This window comes from Grampus griseus (assembly GCF_964374135.1).
Source record: "Grampus griseus genome assembly, chromosome: 11".
Taxonomy (NCBI): domain Eukaryota; kingdom Metazoa; phylum Chordata; class Mammalia; order Artiodactyla; family Delphinidae; genus Grampus; species Grampus griseus.
This window is the reverse complement of record NC_139005.1, coordinates 26725500-26742993: the sequence shown is the minus strand read 5'-3', so window position 1 is coordinate 26742993 and position 17494 is coordinate 26725500. Positions and strand designations below refer to the sequence as shown.

Below are 17494 nucleotides of genomic sequence, written 5' to 3'. Positions count from 1 at the left end.
CTTCTTTATCTATTCATCCACCGATGGACACTTAGGTTGTTTCCATGTCTTAGCTATTATACATAATGCTGCAGTCGAGTTTCCCTGGTGGCGCAGTGGTTAAGAATCCGCCTGCCAATGCAGGGCACATGGATTCGAGCCCTGGTCCAGGAAGATCCCACATGCCGCAGAACGACTAAGCCCATGCGCCACAACTGCTGAAGCCCGTGCACCTAGAGCCCGTGCTCTGCGATGAGAAGCCACCGCAATGAGAAGCCCGCACACCGCAATGAAAAGTAGCCCCCGCTCACCGCAACTAGAGAAAGCCTGTGCACAGCAACAAAGACTCAACACAGCTAAAAATAAATAAATAAATTTATTTAAAAAATAATAATGCTGCAGTGAACACGGGGGTTCATATATGTTTTTGAGTTAGTGTTTTTGTTTCCTTCAGATAAATACCTATAAGTAGAATTGTTGCATTATATGGTTATTTTATTTTTCATTTTTTGAGGAACCTCCATACCATTTTCCACAGTGGATGCTCCAATTTACATTCCCACCAACAGTACACAAGGGTTTCTTGTCTTTTTGGTAATAGCAATTCTAACAGGTGTGAGGTAATACCTCATTGTGGTTTTGATTTTCATTTCCTTGTTGATTAATGATGCTGATTAGTGACACATCTTTTCATGTGTTTATTGGCCATCTGTTTTCTTTGGAAAAATGTCTATTCATGTCCTCTTCCCATTTTTTAATCAGGTTGTTTGTTTTGATGTTGAGTTGTATGAGTTCTTTGTATACTTTATATACATAAAGTATATAAAGTATATATACTTTATATATATCCCTTATCAGGCATATGATTTGCAAATATTTTCTCCCATTGTATAAGTTGCCTTTTGTTGATCTATTCTTCTGCTGTGCCAGAAGCTTTTTAGTTTGATATAGTCCCACTTGTTTAATTTTGCTTTTGTTGCCTTTCTTTGGATGTCAAATCCAAAAAATCATCACCAAGACCAACGTCAAGGAGCTTACAGCCTATGTTTCCTTCCAGGAGTTTTATGGTTTCAGGTCTTACGTTCAAGTCTTTAATCCATTTCAGTTGATTTTTGTGTATGGTGTAAGATAGTGGTACAGTTACATTCTTTTGCATGTGGCTGTGCAGCCTCCCCAAAACCTTTTATTGTGTATTCTTGCCTTCTTTGTTGTAAATTGATCATAATGTGTGGGTTTATTTCTGGGCTCTCTAATCTGTTCCACTGATCTATATGTCTGTTTTTATTCTAAAATCATACTGGTTTGATTGTTATAGCTTTTTAATATAGTTTAAAATCAAGGAAGCATGATGCCTCCAGCTTTGTTCTTTTTTCTCAAGATTCCTTTATCTATCAGGGTCTTTTGTGGTTCTATATAAATGTTAGGATTGCTTGTTCTACTTCCATGAAAAATACCATTGGAATCTTGATGGGGATTTCATGGAATCTGGAGATTGCTTTGGGTAGTATAGATGTTTTTAATGATATTAATTCTTCCAGTCTATGAGCATGGAATGTATTTCCATTTACTTGTGTCTTCTTCAGTTTCTTTCATCAGTGTCTTATAATTTTCAGTGTACAGGTCTTTCACCTCATTGGTTAAATTTATTCCTAGGATTTTATTCTCTTTGCTGCAGTTGTAAATGGGATTGTTTTCTTAATTTCTCTTTCTGATAGTTTGTTATTAAGTATACAGAAATGCAACCGATTTTTGTATATTAGTTTTGTATCTTACAACTTTACTGAATTTGTTGATTAGTTCTAACAGTTTTCTGTGACATCTTTAGGGTTTCCTGTACATAATATCATGTCATCTGCAAATAGTGATGATTTTACTTCTTCCTTTCTGATTTGATGCCTTTTATTTCTTTTTCTTGCCTAGTTGCTCTGGCTAGGACTTTCAATACTATGTTGAACAGAAGTGGTGAGAGTGGGCATCCTTGTTGCTTCTGATCTTTGAGGAAAAGCTTTCAGCTTTTTACCATTGAGTATGATGTTAGCTGTTGGTGTAGGTTTTTCATAAATCACCGAATCAAGTTAAATAACTTCCCTTCTGTCCCTAATTTAATAGACTTTTCCCCCCTCAGGAATGACTGTTGAATTTTATTAAATGCTTTTTATACATTTATTGAAATACTTCTCTGGTTTTAATTTTGCTAATACGATATATTACTTTGATTTTTAAATGTTACCCATTCCTATGATGAAACCCACCTGATCATGATATACTGTCACTTTTTATATTTTTGAATTAGATTTGCTAAAATTTTGTCAAGAAATTACAAAGCTAATTTACGAATGATATTGACCTGTAATTTTCTTTTTTTGTAATGTCTTTGTCCAGTTTTAGATTGAGGGTAATACTAGCCTAATAGAATAAATTGGAAAGTTTCCTCTTCTCTTCAATTTTCTGAAAGATTTTGATGGGACTTGGTATTATTTCTTCCTTAAATGTTTGGTGGAATTCACCAGTGAAGCTATTTTGATCTTAAGTCTTCTTTGTGAGAAGGTTATTAACTATAAATTTAATTTCTTTAACTGATATGGGGCTATTTGGACTATTTATTTCTTCCTATTGAGTTTTGGTAGTTTATGTCATTCAAAGACCCAAGTCTTTGTTCATTTTATCTAAGTTGTTCCAGTGCTCTTCATTTCTTTTTGTAGGTGTCATCTGATGTCATTTCCCTTTGCCTGAAGAATTTTTTAAAACATTTATTATAATGCAAATCTCCGATTAACTATTTCAGCTTCGAATACCTGAAAAAGAATTTCATCTTTGCTTTTGAAAGTTATTTTCACTAGTAACAGAACCCTAGGTTGATGGTGTTTTAATTCCAGTACTTGAAAGTTGTTGCGCCATTGTCTTGTCATCTGCATTGTTTCAGACAAGAAATGTCCTGTCCTCCTTATTTTTGTACTGTACATGATGTGTCTCTCCCTGCCTACCCAAGCTGCTTTTAAGATTTTATCTTAATCATTGGTGTTGAGCAGTTTGGTCACAATGTACCTTTGTGCAGTTTTCCGTAGGCTTCTTAAGTTCATTAGACTTCTCAAATTGTTGATTCCTGCTTTTCATCAAATTTTGGAATTTTGTTTGGGAAATTTTCTTCTGTCCCACCTTTGGGAACTACAGTTACATATATATTAGGCTGCTTGAGGTTGTCCCACAGCTCATGCATACTTTATTTTTCTTTTTTAGTTGGTTTCTTTTTTCTGTATGTTTCTTTTTGGATAAATTCATTTTCTATGCTTTAAATATACTAAAATTTTCTTCTGCAATGTTTAATATGCCATTAATCTCATTCAGTATATTTTTTACTTCGTAAATTATAGTTTTCCTCTCTAGAAGTTAAATTTGAGTCTTTTTATATCTTCTGTGTCCCTACCTAACATGTTTCATCTTTCCTGAAGATTTCTGAGCGTAGGGAAGACTGTTAAAATAGCTGCTTGAATGACCTTGTCTGTTAATTCTAACATCTGTGTCCATTCTAGGTGGGTTTCATTTTTTAAAAATTTATTTTATTGGGGCTTCCCTGGTGGCGCAGTGGTTGAGAGTCCACCTGCCGATGCAGGGAACACGGGTTCATGCCCCGGTCCGGGAGGATTCCACATGCCACGGAGCAGCTAGGCCTGTGAGCCATGGCCGCTGAGCCTGCGCGTCCGGAGCCTGTGCTCCGCAGCAGGAGAGGCCACAACAGTGACAGGCCCGCGTACCGCAAAAAAAAAAAATTTATTTTATTGAAGTATAGTTGATTTACAATGTTGTGTTAATTTCTGCTGTCCAGCAAAGTGATTCAGGTATACATATATGTATTCTTTTTCATATTCCTTTCTATTATGGTTTATTACAGAATACTGAATATAGTTCCCTGTGCTGTACAGTAGGATCTTATTGTTTATCCATTCTATATATAATAGTTTGCATCTGCTAATCCCAAACTCCCAATCCTTTCCTCCTCTACCTCCCCCTCCCACTTGGCAACCACAAGTCTGTTCTCTATGTCAGTGAGTCCATTTCTGTTTCATAAGTAAGTTCATTTGTGTCATATTTTAGGTTCCACATATAAGTGATATCATATGGTATTTATCTTTCTCTTTCTGACTTACTCACTTAGTGTGATCATCTCTAGGTCCATCCATGTTGCTGCAAATGGCATTGTTTCATTCTTTTTTATGCCTGAGTAGTATTCCATTATATCTATCACATCATCTTTATCCATTCATCTGTCAGTTGTTTCCATGTCTTGGCTATTGTGAATAGTGCTGCTATGAACATAGGGGTACATGTATCTTTTCAAATTATAGTTCTGTCCAGATATATGCCCAGGAGTGGGATTGCTGAATCATATGGCAACTCTATTTTCAGTTACTTGAGGAACTTCCATACTGTTTTCCATAGGGGCTGCACCAATTTACATTCTGAGTGGGTTTCATTTGATTGTTTTTACTTCTCATTATGGATAATATTTTTCTTCTTTGCATGCCTGGAAATTTTTTATCGAATGCCAGGTATTATGAATTTTATCTTGTTGGATGCTGGACATTTTTATATTTGTAGATATTCTTGAGTTTTCTTCACAAACTCAAGGATACAATTAAATTACTTGAAAACAGTTTGACTCTTTCAAATCTTGCTTTTAAGATTTGTTGGTGGGACCAGAGCAGCATTTATTCTAGAACTAATTAGTCCCCACTTCTTAAGGCAAGACACTTCTGAGAACTCTACCCAATGTACTATGAATTATGAGGCTTTCTGGCTGGCTAGTGAGAACAGGCCCTGTTCACGGGCCTGTGTGAGCATGAGGAGCAGTAACTTTTTTAGGCAGTTACTTCCCTGGCCTCAGGCAACTTCCTCACAAAGATAAACTGATTAATACTCTACTCTACTGAATACTAAATGGGGACCCTCTGCAGATCTCAGGAGTTCTCTTTCTGTGCAGCTCTTTTCTTACTGTTACTCCTCCCTGCAAACACTAGCCTCTTTGTTCTTCTTGGATTCTTCACTCTTTCTCCTCAGCTCTGCTTGTTGAATTCCACTTAGGTTTTCCCAAATCGCACCACAGCCTGGGAACTCTCTCTAGACTGTGATCTGAGGCAGCAGTAGGGCTGTCCTTGCTTGTTCTCCATCTCTTAGGGATCACTGTCCATCATTGCCTCATGTCCAGTTATTGAAACTATTGTATGTTTTGTCTGGTTTTTAAAATTGTTCAAATGGTAGGTAAATCCAGTCCTCATTACTAGTGAGTCACTTTTAATTTTGATAAATAGCCTCCTATAAATCTTCCCCCAAATTATACAAATTTACACTCCCACCAGCATGGTGTCAAAGTGCCTATTTACATGCACCATTACTACCACAAGATATTATTCTTTTTTGTTCATTTTTGTTAATCTGATAAGGAGAAAGAAAGGTATCTCTTTATAGAAGAAATTCGCTATTTCTGGAACTAAAGACGAATAACTGATCAGGTAATCAGAGTTACAGAGAAATTCTTTTAAAAAATTATACACACACAAACACTTACAGAGTTTGTCAGTCTTTCGTACATAAACTATGCCAATTATGTTTCATTTGCCATTTTTAGGTTTTTTGGAGTGAGATGAGAACTTAGTGGCCCTTATTCATCTGAGTTCATATCCTTCTAGATTCTTATATTTTTACCTAGTCTTTCAGGTTAATTTCTTCCACAACCAATTACAGAGCTTTTTAAAGCTCTTCACCTTTATCTAGTCTTTCTAAAGCATTCAAATTAGTTTTCAGAGACACAGAGCTTTTTCAGAGTAGGTAAGTAAATTACATAATTACAATAACAAGTATAACTGACATAAATGCATTGGGTAAGAAACCTAAGTTATTCTTGGTAAACTAGAAGAAATAAGAATGCAAAGACCAACATATACTAACCTACAGCTTTGATAGTACTCAAAATCCGTGGATGTCACAGAGGGAAAAGAGAATGTGATTAATCCTGCAGATCAGTTAGTAAGTCAGACAAATGAGCTTCCACTAATTTTTTTTCACTTGCATTTCATTAATTATTCATGAAGAGCATTTTTTGATATTTTTTTGACTGTATTTATTCAGTCAGTTGTCATTTTTTAATTCATTGACTATTTTTTCTAAGACGTGTTTCTGTTTCTTTTTTTTTAATATTTATTTATTTATTTATTTATTCATTTATTTTGGTTGCACCGAGTCTTAGTTGTGGCAGGCGGTCTCCCCAGTTGCAGCTCTCAGGCTCCTTAGTTGCAGCTTGCTGGCTCCTTAGTTGTGGCATGCGAACTCTTAGTTGCGGCATGCATGTGGGATCCAGTTCCCTGACCAGGGATCGAACCTGGGCCCCCTGCATTGGGAGTGCAGTCTTACCCGCTGTGCCACCAGGGAAGTCCCAAGACGTGTGTCTGTTTCTTAATTATTTGTAAGAGTTCTTTACCTATTATGCACGTTAATCCATTGCTACATATGTGACAGTGTTGTTTCCTAACTTTGCTTATGGTACCTTTCATTGTGCATGATTTTAAATTCTTTTCTTTTTCTTTCTTTCTTTCTTTATTTTTGGCTGCATTGGGTCTTTGTTACTGAGTGCGGGCTTTCTCTAGTTGCGGCAAGTGAGGGCCACTCTTTGTTGTGGTGCACGGGCTTCTAATCACCGTGGCTTCTCTTGTTGCGGAGCACAGGCTCTAGGAGTGTGGGCTTCAGTAGTTGTGGCACATGGGCTCAGTAGTTGTGGCTCGCGGGCTCTAGAGCACTGGCTCAGTAGTTGCGACACACGGGCCTAGTTGCTCCGCAGCATGTGGGATCCTCCCGGACCAGGACTCGAACCCGTGTCCCCTGCACTGGCAGGTGTATTCTTAACCACTGTGCCACCAGGGAAGTCCCTAATTTTAAATTCTTATGAAGTAAATTTGTCAATATTTTTCTTCATGATATCTGTATTTTATGTATTGCTTCAAAAGACCTATCCCATCTATTTTACTTTTAAAAGTTATGTACGTTTTGGGTATTTCTCACTGACCCTTTGCCTATGTTTATTCCATGGAAAAAGTAAGTAAGCATTTTAATTTATTTTTTATTTTTTATTTTTTATTTTTTTGCGGTACACGGGCCTCTCACTGTTGTGGCCTCTCCCATTGCGGAGCACAGGCTCTGGACACGCAGGCTCAGCGGCCATGGCTCACGGGCCTAGCCGCTCCACGGCATGTGGGATCTTCTCCGACCGGGGCACGAACCCGTGTCCCCTGCATCGGCAGGCGGACTCTCAACCACTGCGCCACCAGGGAAGCCCAGTGAGCATTTTTAAAAATAATATATTTAGCTAGTAATAAACCTTCTTTATACACAAATCTTTTTTTATTCTCAATTTTTAAAACTCAGCGTTTTTATACATGCTTTCATTTTATAACGTGGAATTACATGAAATTTTCTCTTGTTACCCAAGTTGGGCTAGATTTCCACTATCCCCTAAATTACTAATTTGATTGTAAATACCATTTTGCTTGCATATAGGATTAAACCTATGCTTGCCTTCATAGCTCTTATTCATTGTAATAAAGCTAGAACAAAGACTGGTTTTAAAAGTAATGAAACATGAAAACTATATGAAACCTATACACGTATATGCTTGGTAGAAAATCTAAGAAGTGAAAATATAACCCAAGGGCATTAACAAAATCCCATTAATATTAAGAATGGTACTATAGTTTTTTAATGTTACTTACAAAAAACAGTTACAGTTTGAATATAAAGATCAAAATTTTAAATCATAAACTTCAATGGCAACTTTTCAGTTATTATTTTATTTGATTAAGACTCAGCATTTAACACTGTCAATCCCTCATTCCTTTTTGAAACTTTCTTCTTTTGGCCCCAGAGTCTCCTGGCTCTTTTTCCATTTATCTGGCTCCTTCAGGTTTCCTCTGTTAAAAAAAAAAAAAAAAATTATCCTTAACCTGTACCTTAAATGTTTATGTTCCCTAGATGCTTTCCTGGGACTTTTCTTATTTGACACCATCTCCTGACCCACCTCATCTACTCCTCTGACTTTCACTAATGTGTAATCTGAGTGCTAATGACTCACAGCATCTCCAGACCTTACCTTTCCCTGGGTTCCAAACCACATGTCCGTCTATTTGCTAGACATCCCACTGAACTCAATATCAACTTATCTAAAAATGAACACATTATCTTCATTGCTGTTTTTTCTCTACTGTCCAGTCAGTTCTCCTTCTAAACTTGTTCTTTCTGCTGGGTTGGCAGGTAGGGCATGTGGTGGTTTAAGCATTGACTCTCAAGAGTAGCCAGGGGCTGGGTGTGAATCCCAGCAACCTAATTACCTGGGTGACCTTGGGCAAGATATTTTACCACTCTAAACCTCAGCTTTCCTTTAAACTGGAACTAATAGTCCTACTACAAAGAGTTGTTGTGAGAATGCAATCAGATAATCATACAATGCTTGCCCTGAAATAATAACTCACTCCTCTGTGAGTGGTAGTTCACCCAGGTAGTTTGACACCTAAATAGAAACAGAGACTTTGAACCTTCTTTCTTCCTTACTTCTCACGTTCATGCAGTCTTCAAGTCCTATTAAGGCTGCTTTTAAAAGTGTCCTGGGGACTTCCCTGGTGGTCCAGTGGTAAAGAATCTGCCTTTCAATGCAGGGGACGTGAGTTCAATCTCTGGTCGGGGCACTAAGATCCCACATGCCACGGGGCAACTAAGCCCGCACGCCACAACTAGTGAGCTCACGCGCCTCAACAAGAGAGTCAGCATGCCACAAACTACAGAGCCCATGTGCCCTGGAGCCCGCGCGCCACAACTGGAGAAGAGAAAACCTGCATGCCACAACTAAAGAGAAGCCCGTGCACCACAACCAAGAGCCAGAGCACCACAACACAAGATCCCACATGCCTCAACAAAGATCCCGTGTGCCGCAACTGAGACCCAACACAGCCAAAAAATAAATAAATAAATAAATAATTTTAAAAGTGTCCTGAATCTGCCTACATCTTGCTCTCCCTAATCATGATGCTGATCCCTGTTACCATCATCCTTTTAATCTAGCTGCCTCCTAATTAATCTCTCTGCCTCCATTCTTATCTACTCCTAATCCCAGTCTCTTCACAGCATCCAGCAAGACCTTTCCAATATCTGCCCTGCTTGCCTGCAATATAAAGGACAAATCCCTTAATTTAATCTGCAAGACCCTTCTTAAGCTGGTTTTGTTTCCATGCCTGCTTCAAATCTCATCACCGAAGCAGTGACTGCAATAACTGTCTTGCAAAATCTTATTGTAAAACTAATATAAACTGATTATAAGAAATTTGAGAAATTAAGAAAGAAAAAAGGAAAAAAGCCCACAGTCCTTCTATTGTTATCATTTGGTATTGCTCTCTGATTTTTTTAATGCATACATGTACACAGCTGTCATCAAATTGAATATGTAGCTTTGTTTATGGGGATGTTTTGTTTTTAAAAAGCATGCCTAAATACATGCTTGTTGTTTAAAAAAATACAGAGTAGCATGCCCCATTCATACATTATAACCCCAACATTTCTCCCAAACCCCCTAGTTTCATTCCCTTCTTTATGTCTGTGAGCAGAAATGCATTAGATATTTTATTCAACTTTTTCAATAACATTGCCTCAAGCATTTTCTCATAACATTAAAAATATTTTGTAAAGTGGTGGTCCCTGGTGGTCCAGTGGTTAGGACTCTGCGCTTCCACTGCAGGGGCACGGGTTTGATTCCTGGTCGTGCCACTGCATGGCCAAAAATATATATATATTGTAAACTTCATTTTAATGGTGGCATATTAATGGTCATAGTAGTAGCTATGATGTGTGGAGTAACTACTCTGGGCCTAGCACACTGCTAATGTTGCACAATCCCCATTTGACTGATGAGGGAACTATATGACAAATAAAATGTCAGTTCAAACATTGCTGTGCCTCTCCTGTGGACACCTCAGTATTATGGATATGTGACAATTAATCATTAACCAGTCTTCCCCCATCTTTGGACATTTATGCTTTCTTATTTTTCCATATTATAAATAATTTAGTTACTATTATCATGTTAGTCCGTGTCTGCATTTCAAATTATTTCCTAATGAAGTTTACTAAAAGTGAATATGTTTGAAGTTTTTGACACATATTGACAATTGCCTTCCTGAAAGGTTATGCCAATTTGCAAGGAGTGATTAATTCTAATGGGAGGGAAGGGAGAGAAAGAAGGTGACACTTCACAGAGGAGGTGACATTTGAGCTGGCTTATGCAGGATGAGTAGGACTTTGCCGGAAAAAGCAGAGTGAGCAGAGCATTCCAGATAGGAAAGGAACTGAGAGCAAAGGCACCAGGCATGAGGGAGCCAACAGAGTTTGTTCCCTCAACTTATTTGCCACCAGAAACCCTCATCATTTAATTCTTCTAGAGTTGGCAGGGAAAAGAATCAGAACAGTCAAGAAGAAAGTTAAAATTCTAATATGCGATTTTGCCCTTTCACATATTTAGAAGCCATCTCAAATGAAGCTTTGTTTAAAGTTCTGAGATGTTTGTGTTAGTCTGGTTGTTTCCTTTCCCAAAGGGGGAACAAATCCCATGAGGATTCAGTATAACAAACATATGCAACCTCTCTGGTCCCACCTGTTTCCCTGAATTCAGAGGGGCAAGAACAGTGCATTTAACGTTGGAACTAATATGAATAGGAGTCACTACCAACTGCCCTAGTTATAAGCAATGAGCAGAATATTATCAACTTCTTGTATTTGATATGATATATATCTATTTGATAAAATGGATAAAGGTAACTAAAATCTATTTTTAAATGTGAGGTAGGTGCCAGATACTAGGAGGTCACATTCTACAGTGAGCAGAGCTGTAGCTGGATTTCAGCATTTATCTGAGTATCAGGTGTCTGCAGTTCCTTCTTTCCAGGCTGGAGCAAGTGCTGAAAGCCAAGGGGATAAAGGTGACAGGGTAAGGGAATGGGTTAGAGTGCTATTAGCAGAAGACAGCCATTCATGCCACCCAGGCAGGGCAGTAGAGGCTTCCACTAGCCACTTCTCACTCATGCTATCATCACAGCTGGAAATGCAATTTAGCCAGGAGGCCATTTCACATCATATTTTGAAGAAGGCAACTTATTAGTTGTAAATTAAGTAATGAAATATTTCTATCGTCTAGCTGCCATTTATGAAGTCTAGAGCGTATGAATTCAACCATCATAAAACCTAACTATGAAATAGAAATTGACAGAATTAGTGAAAAACATGAGTTACAGGCTGTTTTCAAATAAGTTGTGCCTTTCTGCTTTTAAGGAAGTGTAATAATAGGAATAGATGAAGTGATCAAATAGATGATCTGCTGGACCAGATCTTATTGATAGCTATCATTAGCATTTTCATACAAATACATTAGAATGGCTTTAGACATAGCCAGTCTTCCAGTTGTCTCCTGTTCTGCAAATGTCTCCTCTGAAGGGAGCCAAAAGTGGAAGTATTCTTCCTTACTGCTGCCACTGAAGCCTTAAAGAGACCAAAAGAGTACTTTCCTCTTAAGGTTCTTGCAAGTTATTGATTAGAGAATGTATATAAAATTCTTAACACTATGCCAACACCTCCTAGTGATAGAAGTGGGAGGAAGAGTTGTTATTTTGTTAGTATTGTGGTTATTATTATGTTTATTATTTTTACTAGATTATTTTACAACCTTGACTTTTATTCCTGACTTGCTAGTCTACTCCCCAGTCCTAACAAAGGAAGATGTAAGATTGGAAGACAGTGTCTTAAATTCCATTTGTCTGTCTATGAGAGACATAGAAAATGTGAAATGTGCCACTGGACCAGGTGTGCAGCTCTCTCCTGAGTGGGAACTGTCGTGCAGTTAGGGCATCATTCATAAGTGATGAACATCATCTGAATGGGAAACTTATGCTCATTCACAGCAACTTAATTCCTAAAAATTTCTGCATTAAGATGGTGAAAATGACTGAGATCTTTACCAAAAAGCTCTTACCAACTTAAAAAAATTTTAATCAGATGCTAGTGGAAGCCTCTGAGAAAGAAAGCCCTCAGTCTGCAACTTAACATTTCTCTTCAGCAATGCTGCATCCTCCTCCTGATTTCTTTAGATAATATTTGCAGCCTAAAACACAAAGTCACTTTATTCAGACTCATTATTTGGCCTCTTGTTAAACAGCCTTAGGTTTCAGAATCAAAACCTTCTATTTTTCTTTTTTATTCCTAGTTCTGACCCTCTGGTTCTTTCTCTAATATCATGCCCTTTCTTGCATATGTCTATAGAAGAAATATTTTTAAAATAGCACATTAGGGCTTCCCTGGTAGCGCAGTGGTTGAGAGTCCGCCTGCCGATGCAGGGGACACGGGTTCGTGCCCTGGTCCGGGAGGATCCCGCATGCCGCGGAGCGGCTGGGCCCGTGAGCCATGGCCGCTGAGCCTGCGCGTCTGGAGCCTGTGCTCTGCAACGGGAGAGGCCACAACAGTGAGATGCCCGAGTACTGCAAAAAAAAAAAAAAAAGAAAAGAAAATAGCACATTAAAAAGCGTAAAGTTATGTTATTTACCTAAAATGCTTGCATAATTTATTTCAGTGTCTTTAAATACTGAAAGCAATTGATCATAAAAATAGCTTGCACTCTTCCAATTATAAAATAAACAAGTCATGGGAATGTAATGTACAGCATGGTGACTGTAAAAAGTTTCTAAGAGAATAGATCTTAAGAGTTCTTACCACAAAAAAAATTAACTATGTGTGGTGATGGATGTTAAATAGACTTATGATTATCATTTTACAACATGTACAGATATCGAATCATTATGTTCTGCACCTGAAACTAATATAATGTTATATGTCATTTATACCTTGATTAAAAAAAAATAGCTTGCATTTAAGGTTAGTTTTGCATTGCTACTGCAGTTGCCATGGTAAATGAATTTTTATTTCTACTGCTGATGGGAGTGATTTCTATTATTTATATTGACTGTATAGGACTTCCCTGGTGGCGCAGTGGTTAAGAATCCGCCTGCCAATGCAGGGGACACGGGTTCGAGCCCTGGTCCGGGAAGATCCTACATGCCATGGAGCAACTAAATCCGTGCGCCATAATTACTGAGCCTGCACTCTAGAGCCCACGAGCCACAACTACTGAGCCCACGTGCTGCAACTACTGAAGCCCGCGTGCCTAGAGCCTATGCTCTGCAACAAGAGAAGCCACCACAATGGGAAGCTCACGCACTGCAACGAAGAATAGCCCCTGCTTGCTGCAACTAGAGAAAGCCCATGCGCAGCAACCAAGACCCAATCCAGCCAAAAATAAATAAAATATTATTTTGACTGTATAGTTCTGTCCTGGAAAAAATTCGTGTAATATAATATTCTTCCATAAAACTTTATTCCTCTGATTCCCAGTTCTCTTCATCTTCATTATGATTAAGGCTTTTATTATTCAACTCTTTCTATCCACTTATCACTTATTCAACCCTTTATCACTTAACTTTGCCCTTTAATTTTTTCATAGGTTTCAGTCTTAATTTCGCAGATTTATTCTAAGCTCCTTGATGAGAGATACTGCCTTAGAGCAGGGGTATATTGTACACTGGAGTCCCAGGTTGTGCCACACATTGATTGGTGGGAGTTATCAACAAAGTCAGTGAACTTCATCTGTTCATTCATATTACATTGAAGATTTTTAATGCCACATCAAAATTAATAAATATCTGAAATATGCATCTCCTTCTTCCCCAGGTTAACCAGCTTCATGGCATCCCCAAGCTTCTACAGCTCCTCAAAATTCAGAATGAAGATATCCAGCGAGCTGTGTGTGGGGCCTTGAGAAACTTGGTGTTTGAAGATAATGACAACAAATTGGAGGTAGCTGAACTCAGTGGAGTACCTCGGCTGCTCCAGGTGCTGAAGCAAACCAGAGACTTGGAGACTAAGAAACAAATAACAGGTAGTGCTTACTGACTATTACAGGGGGTAGCACAGTGCACCCCAGCCAGATGTGTTAATATCATCTGTTTTTTCTGAGGTTTCCTGGAACAAATGATTGATGGGCTCATTGTTATCTGAGAGGGCTTTCAAGGAACATTATTACTGCTAGCTTAGACCCCAGATTCAAGTCAAGTTTGAATTCCTTTTTTCTGAAGTGGAAATGATTCTGAGGCTTTTGGTTAATATTTTTAGTTAGAAGTTCTATGCAGCTTCCATCACCTGGACCTCTCTCAATACGAGCTTCCTAGCTTACCTGTCCCTCTACACCCCCAAAAAAGAAAAAAGCATGACTGGATATGTTTTTCAGTTCTCCATTTTATATTTCTACTCAAATACTGATTTGGAAAAATAAATATCTCCCTTCTGTGCATGGATTGGAAAACTAAAATAATCAGATAGAACTAAACTAACGGTTTTGGTAATTCTTGAAGCATGGAGAAAGGAGGACTAGTTTCATTTAAATGAATAGTACGTATGATAGAAGAGAAGATAGTTCATTGAAAATGAAATGAAAATGGTTCATCAGCTCTCGGCTAAAGCTCCATGAACACATTACAGAGTGCAAGAAACATTACTGAGTGTAATCATCAGTAGTATTGCCTTGGGGAAACTTTTAAGTATCTTCAGTGTCCCAGGTAATAGACATTTTTAATTTATTCTCACACAAACCTTAGGTTTTGGGGTATTTTTAGGTATTATTGGCTACTAAATCTCAGTTTTACGGATGACGAAACTAAGGTCCAAAGAACTTAACCCTTTCTAATATATCATATAAAAGTTTTTTTAATGATAATAGTTGACAGTCTTCATACTTATTTAAAAGAAGTACTCCATAAATATTGTTTAAGTTGAACTGAATATATGTTGCACTTTTGCCATCCTTTATTATACAACAGTATTCTTTTTTTCTATAAAAATGTTGTCATTATATCCTCTCTATCCATTTATATCTCAAAATATCACATTTTTCTATCTCAATATATTTTAATTTTATAAAACTATATGAAGGGTTGCACCGTACTACCCTTCTGCCAGCATGCTGTCATGTCCCATGAGAGATTTCCTTTCATATCCATGACTTATATTAAAACACCTACAGAAATTAAGAGTGATATCACTTATTCATTCATTCATTCATTCAGCCAACATTTAGAGGGCAGCCTTCAAGTACCAACCAGGGTGAATCACAGTCTAGAGAGGTTGTGAATTTTATTTTCCATCTACTAAAACGTGAACAATTATGTGATGGTTGGCATTAAAAAAAAACAAAAACAAAAAAATAGCAACCAAACCTCATGTTTAGAACCTAACATTTTCTTTATTAAAAAACAGTTATGAACCACGAAAGAGAATCAAACAGATTATTCTGTTTTACACTCAGAAAAGACTTCATGAGGAGATATATTTCACTGTGGACCTTAAAAGAGATTTAGGCTTTGGACTAGCGTTTTGAAGGAGAATGAAAGTTATTCCCAGCAAAGTGAAAATCACTAGCAAAGCAAAGAAGCTGCTGGTCGTTCACAGGAAACTTGGGTAATAGAGTGATCGAGGTTAGGGTGTGTGGTAGCCAGAAATGTTGGGAGGATGTGTGGCTCTGTGTCAAGGAATCCATTGTTTATGAACTTCCTCTTCTCTTGTGTAGGAAGAAGGAAGCTAAGGACAGAGAATGTTCTGTGGTATTGATGCCACAGAAACCACTGTCTTCTTCAGATAATCTACTGAGGTGACAAATGGAGTTTGATTGTGCAGTTCCCAGGATTTCTAGTATAAGCTAAACATCCCTACCAGAAAGTGTTCATTACATATTAATTGAATTGAGTTGATAGTTGAATGTTTGATACAAATCCTACTAAATAACTTCCTTTAGCTCTATTAATGGAAGTGCTAAATAAGTGCTTTTTGGGCCTCAAAAATAAATTGTTGACTAATTTAGACATGTTTATATCTTTGTTTAGAAACACAAAATGACACAGTAGAAACTAACACAGCATTGTAAAACAACTATACCCCAATTAAAAAAAAAAAAAACCGCAAAGCGAGTAACCATATATGTGAATCTTTTCTTGTCTATTTTGTAAACATCTTTTTATTGAGCCTCTATTACATGCTAGTCATAAGCTTGGGCTTTCCATTTTTTATCTCTGTTCTTCCTGACAGCTCCATAAGGTATGGTATTATTGACTGTTTACATATGACCAGTGTGAGGCTCAGGGGGTTGAGTTGCCCAAGGTTGCACAGCTAGCAAAGAACAAGGCCAGATTTGAACCCAGTATTATCTGGGTGTTTTGCTGTATCAAAGTGGCTCCCACCTACTGTTTTGGGGGCAAAGAGTGACTCATTTTTACACTTCTTTAGGAAGGGGCTTTGTCTTTGAGATCTTGGATCAGAGAGCTCTCCCTTGCTCCTTTTTGGCCCTTCCTCTCTCTCCTCTTGCCACTGCCTTGATTCAAACCCTCTTCATCTCTCTGGTCTACTCTTGCAGTAACCTTGTGCCTGGCCTCTATGATTCAGTATTGCACATTCCCAGTCTGTCCACCACTCTGCTTCTGCAAAAAAAGAAAAAATCATTACGCACGTTCTTTAAATGTATAATTATTTTATTCTGCATTTGTAATGGTGCAGTAAGGTACCTTGAGTTTATTTATAGTTTTGAATAAATGGCCTTTGCTATAATGTGATATTCCAGGTAAGACTTAACAGAAGTTAGGTGAAAGGAGGAGTATGTCCATGCAAGGGAAATTGCAAAAACGTATTCCTCCTGCTCTGTGATAATTTTGAAAAACAAGTTTAAAAAGAACCACTTCTCCTCCTCCTGCTCCTCCTTGAAGATTTAATCATAAAATTTACAAGTTTTGCTACTAAACATTATACAGATTTAGTTAAATAACTATATTTCCAGTCCTAAAGAGCAATATTAATAAAACATGGGTTTCAATATCTATTAAATCCCTTTACTAGGTAGCTGCATTTTGTAGATATCAATTGGCAATAAGTTCCTAGATAATGCAGTTATCATTATCTTTCTTATAATTGCTAATTATTCAAAGTATATCCCTTACCAGAATCCAGTTCCCCTTCTTTTTGGCTAGAATGAGAGCTTAGTGATAGAAAATTATGGACAGAACAGCTACAACAGAGAACTATAATAATAGAAATTTAGGCACTATGATTAAATTGACCGGAAGTTAAAGGTGAAACAAATGAAAATCCAAACCCTAAATATAATACAGTATCGGGGAATATAGAATCTAATCATTGAAAGGGACATCTATTTAGTGTCATCTAAACCATTAATTTCCCAATGAGAGAAATTGGAATCATATTTAAAGTATAAATTCCTGGAATTCATCCTGGGAGTCAGGCTTAGTAAGTTTGTGGTGTGGCCCAGGAATATGTGATTCTAATTTGTCACTGGGCTCATCTGGTGACTGCTAGTCTCTTCAAACACTCTAGTTTTAAGATTAAA

The 17494-nt window shown here is 37.6% G+C and overlaps 1 protein-coding gene across 2 annotated transcripts in view; it reads left to right on the top strand.

Annotated features, from left to right (window-relative positions):
* The window catches only part of PKP2 (plakophilin 2), a gene marked incomplete at its 5' end in the record, with an annotated part of 86579 nt that overhangs the window by 27611 nt on the left and 41474 nt on the right, over positions 1–17494 (top strand). For both annotated transcript variants that reach the window (XM_082665859.1, XM_082665858.1), the window contains one exon: positions 13780–13987. In XM_082665859.1, coding sequence (XP_082521985.1) covers positions 13780–13987 — 208 coding nt within the window. The remainder of the gene's footprint in view (positions 1–13779; positions 13988–17494) is intronic.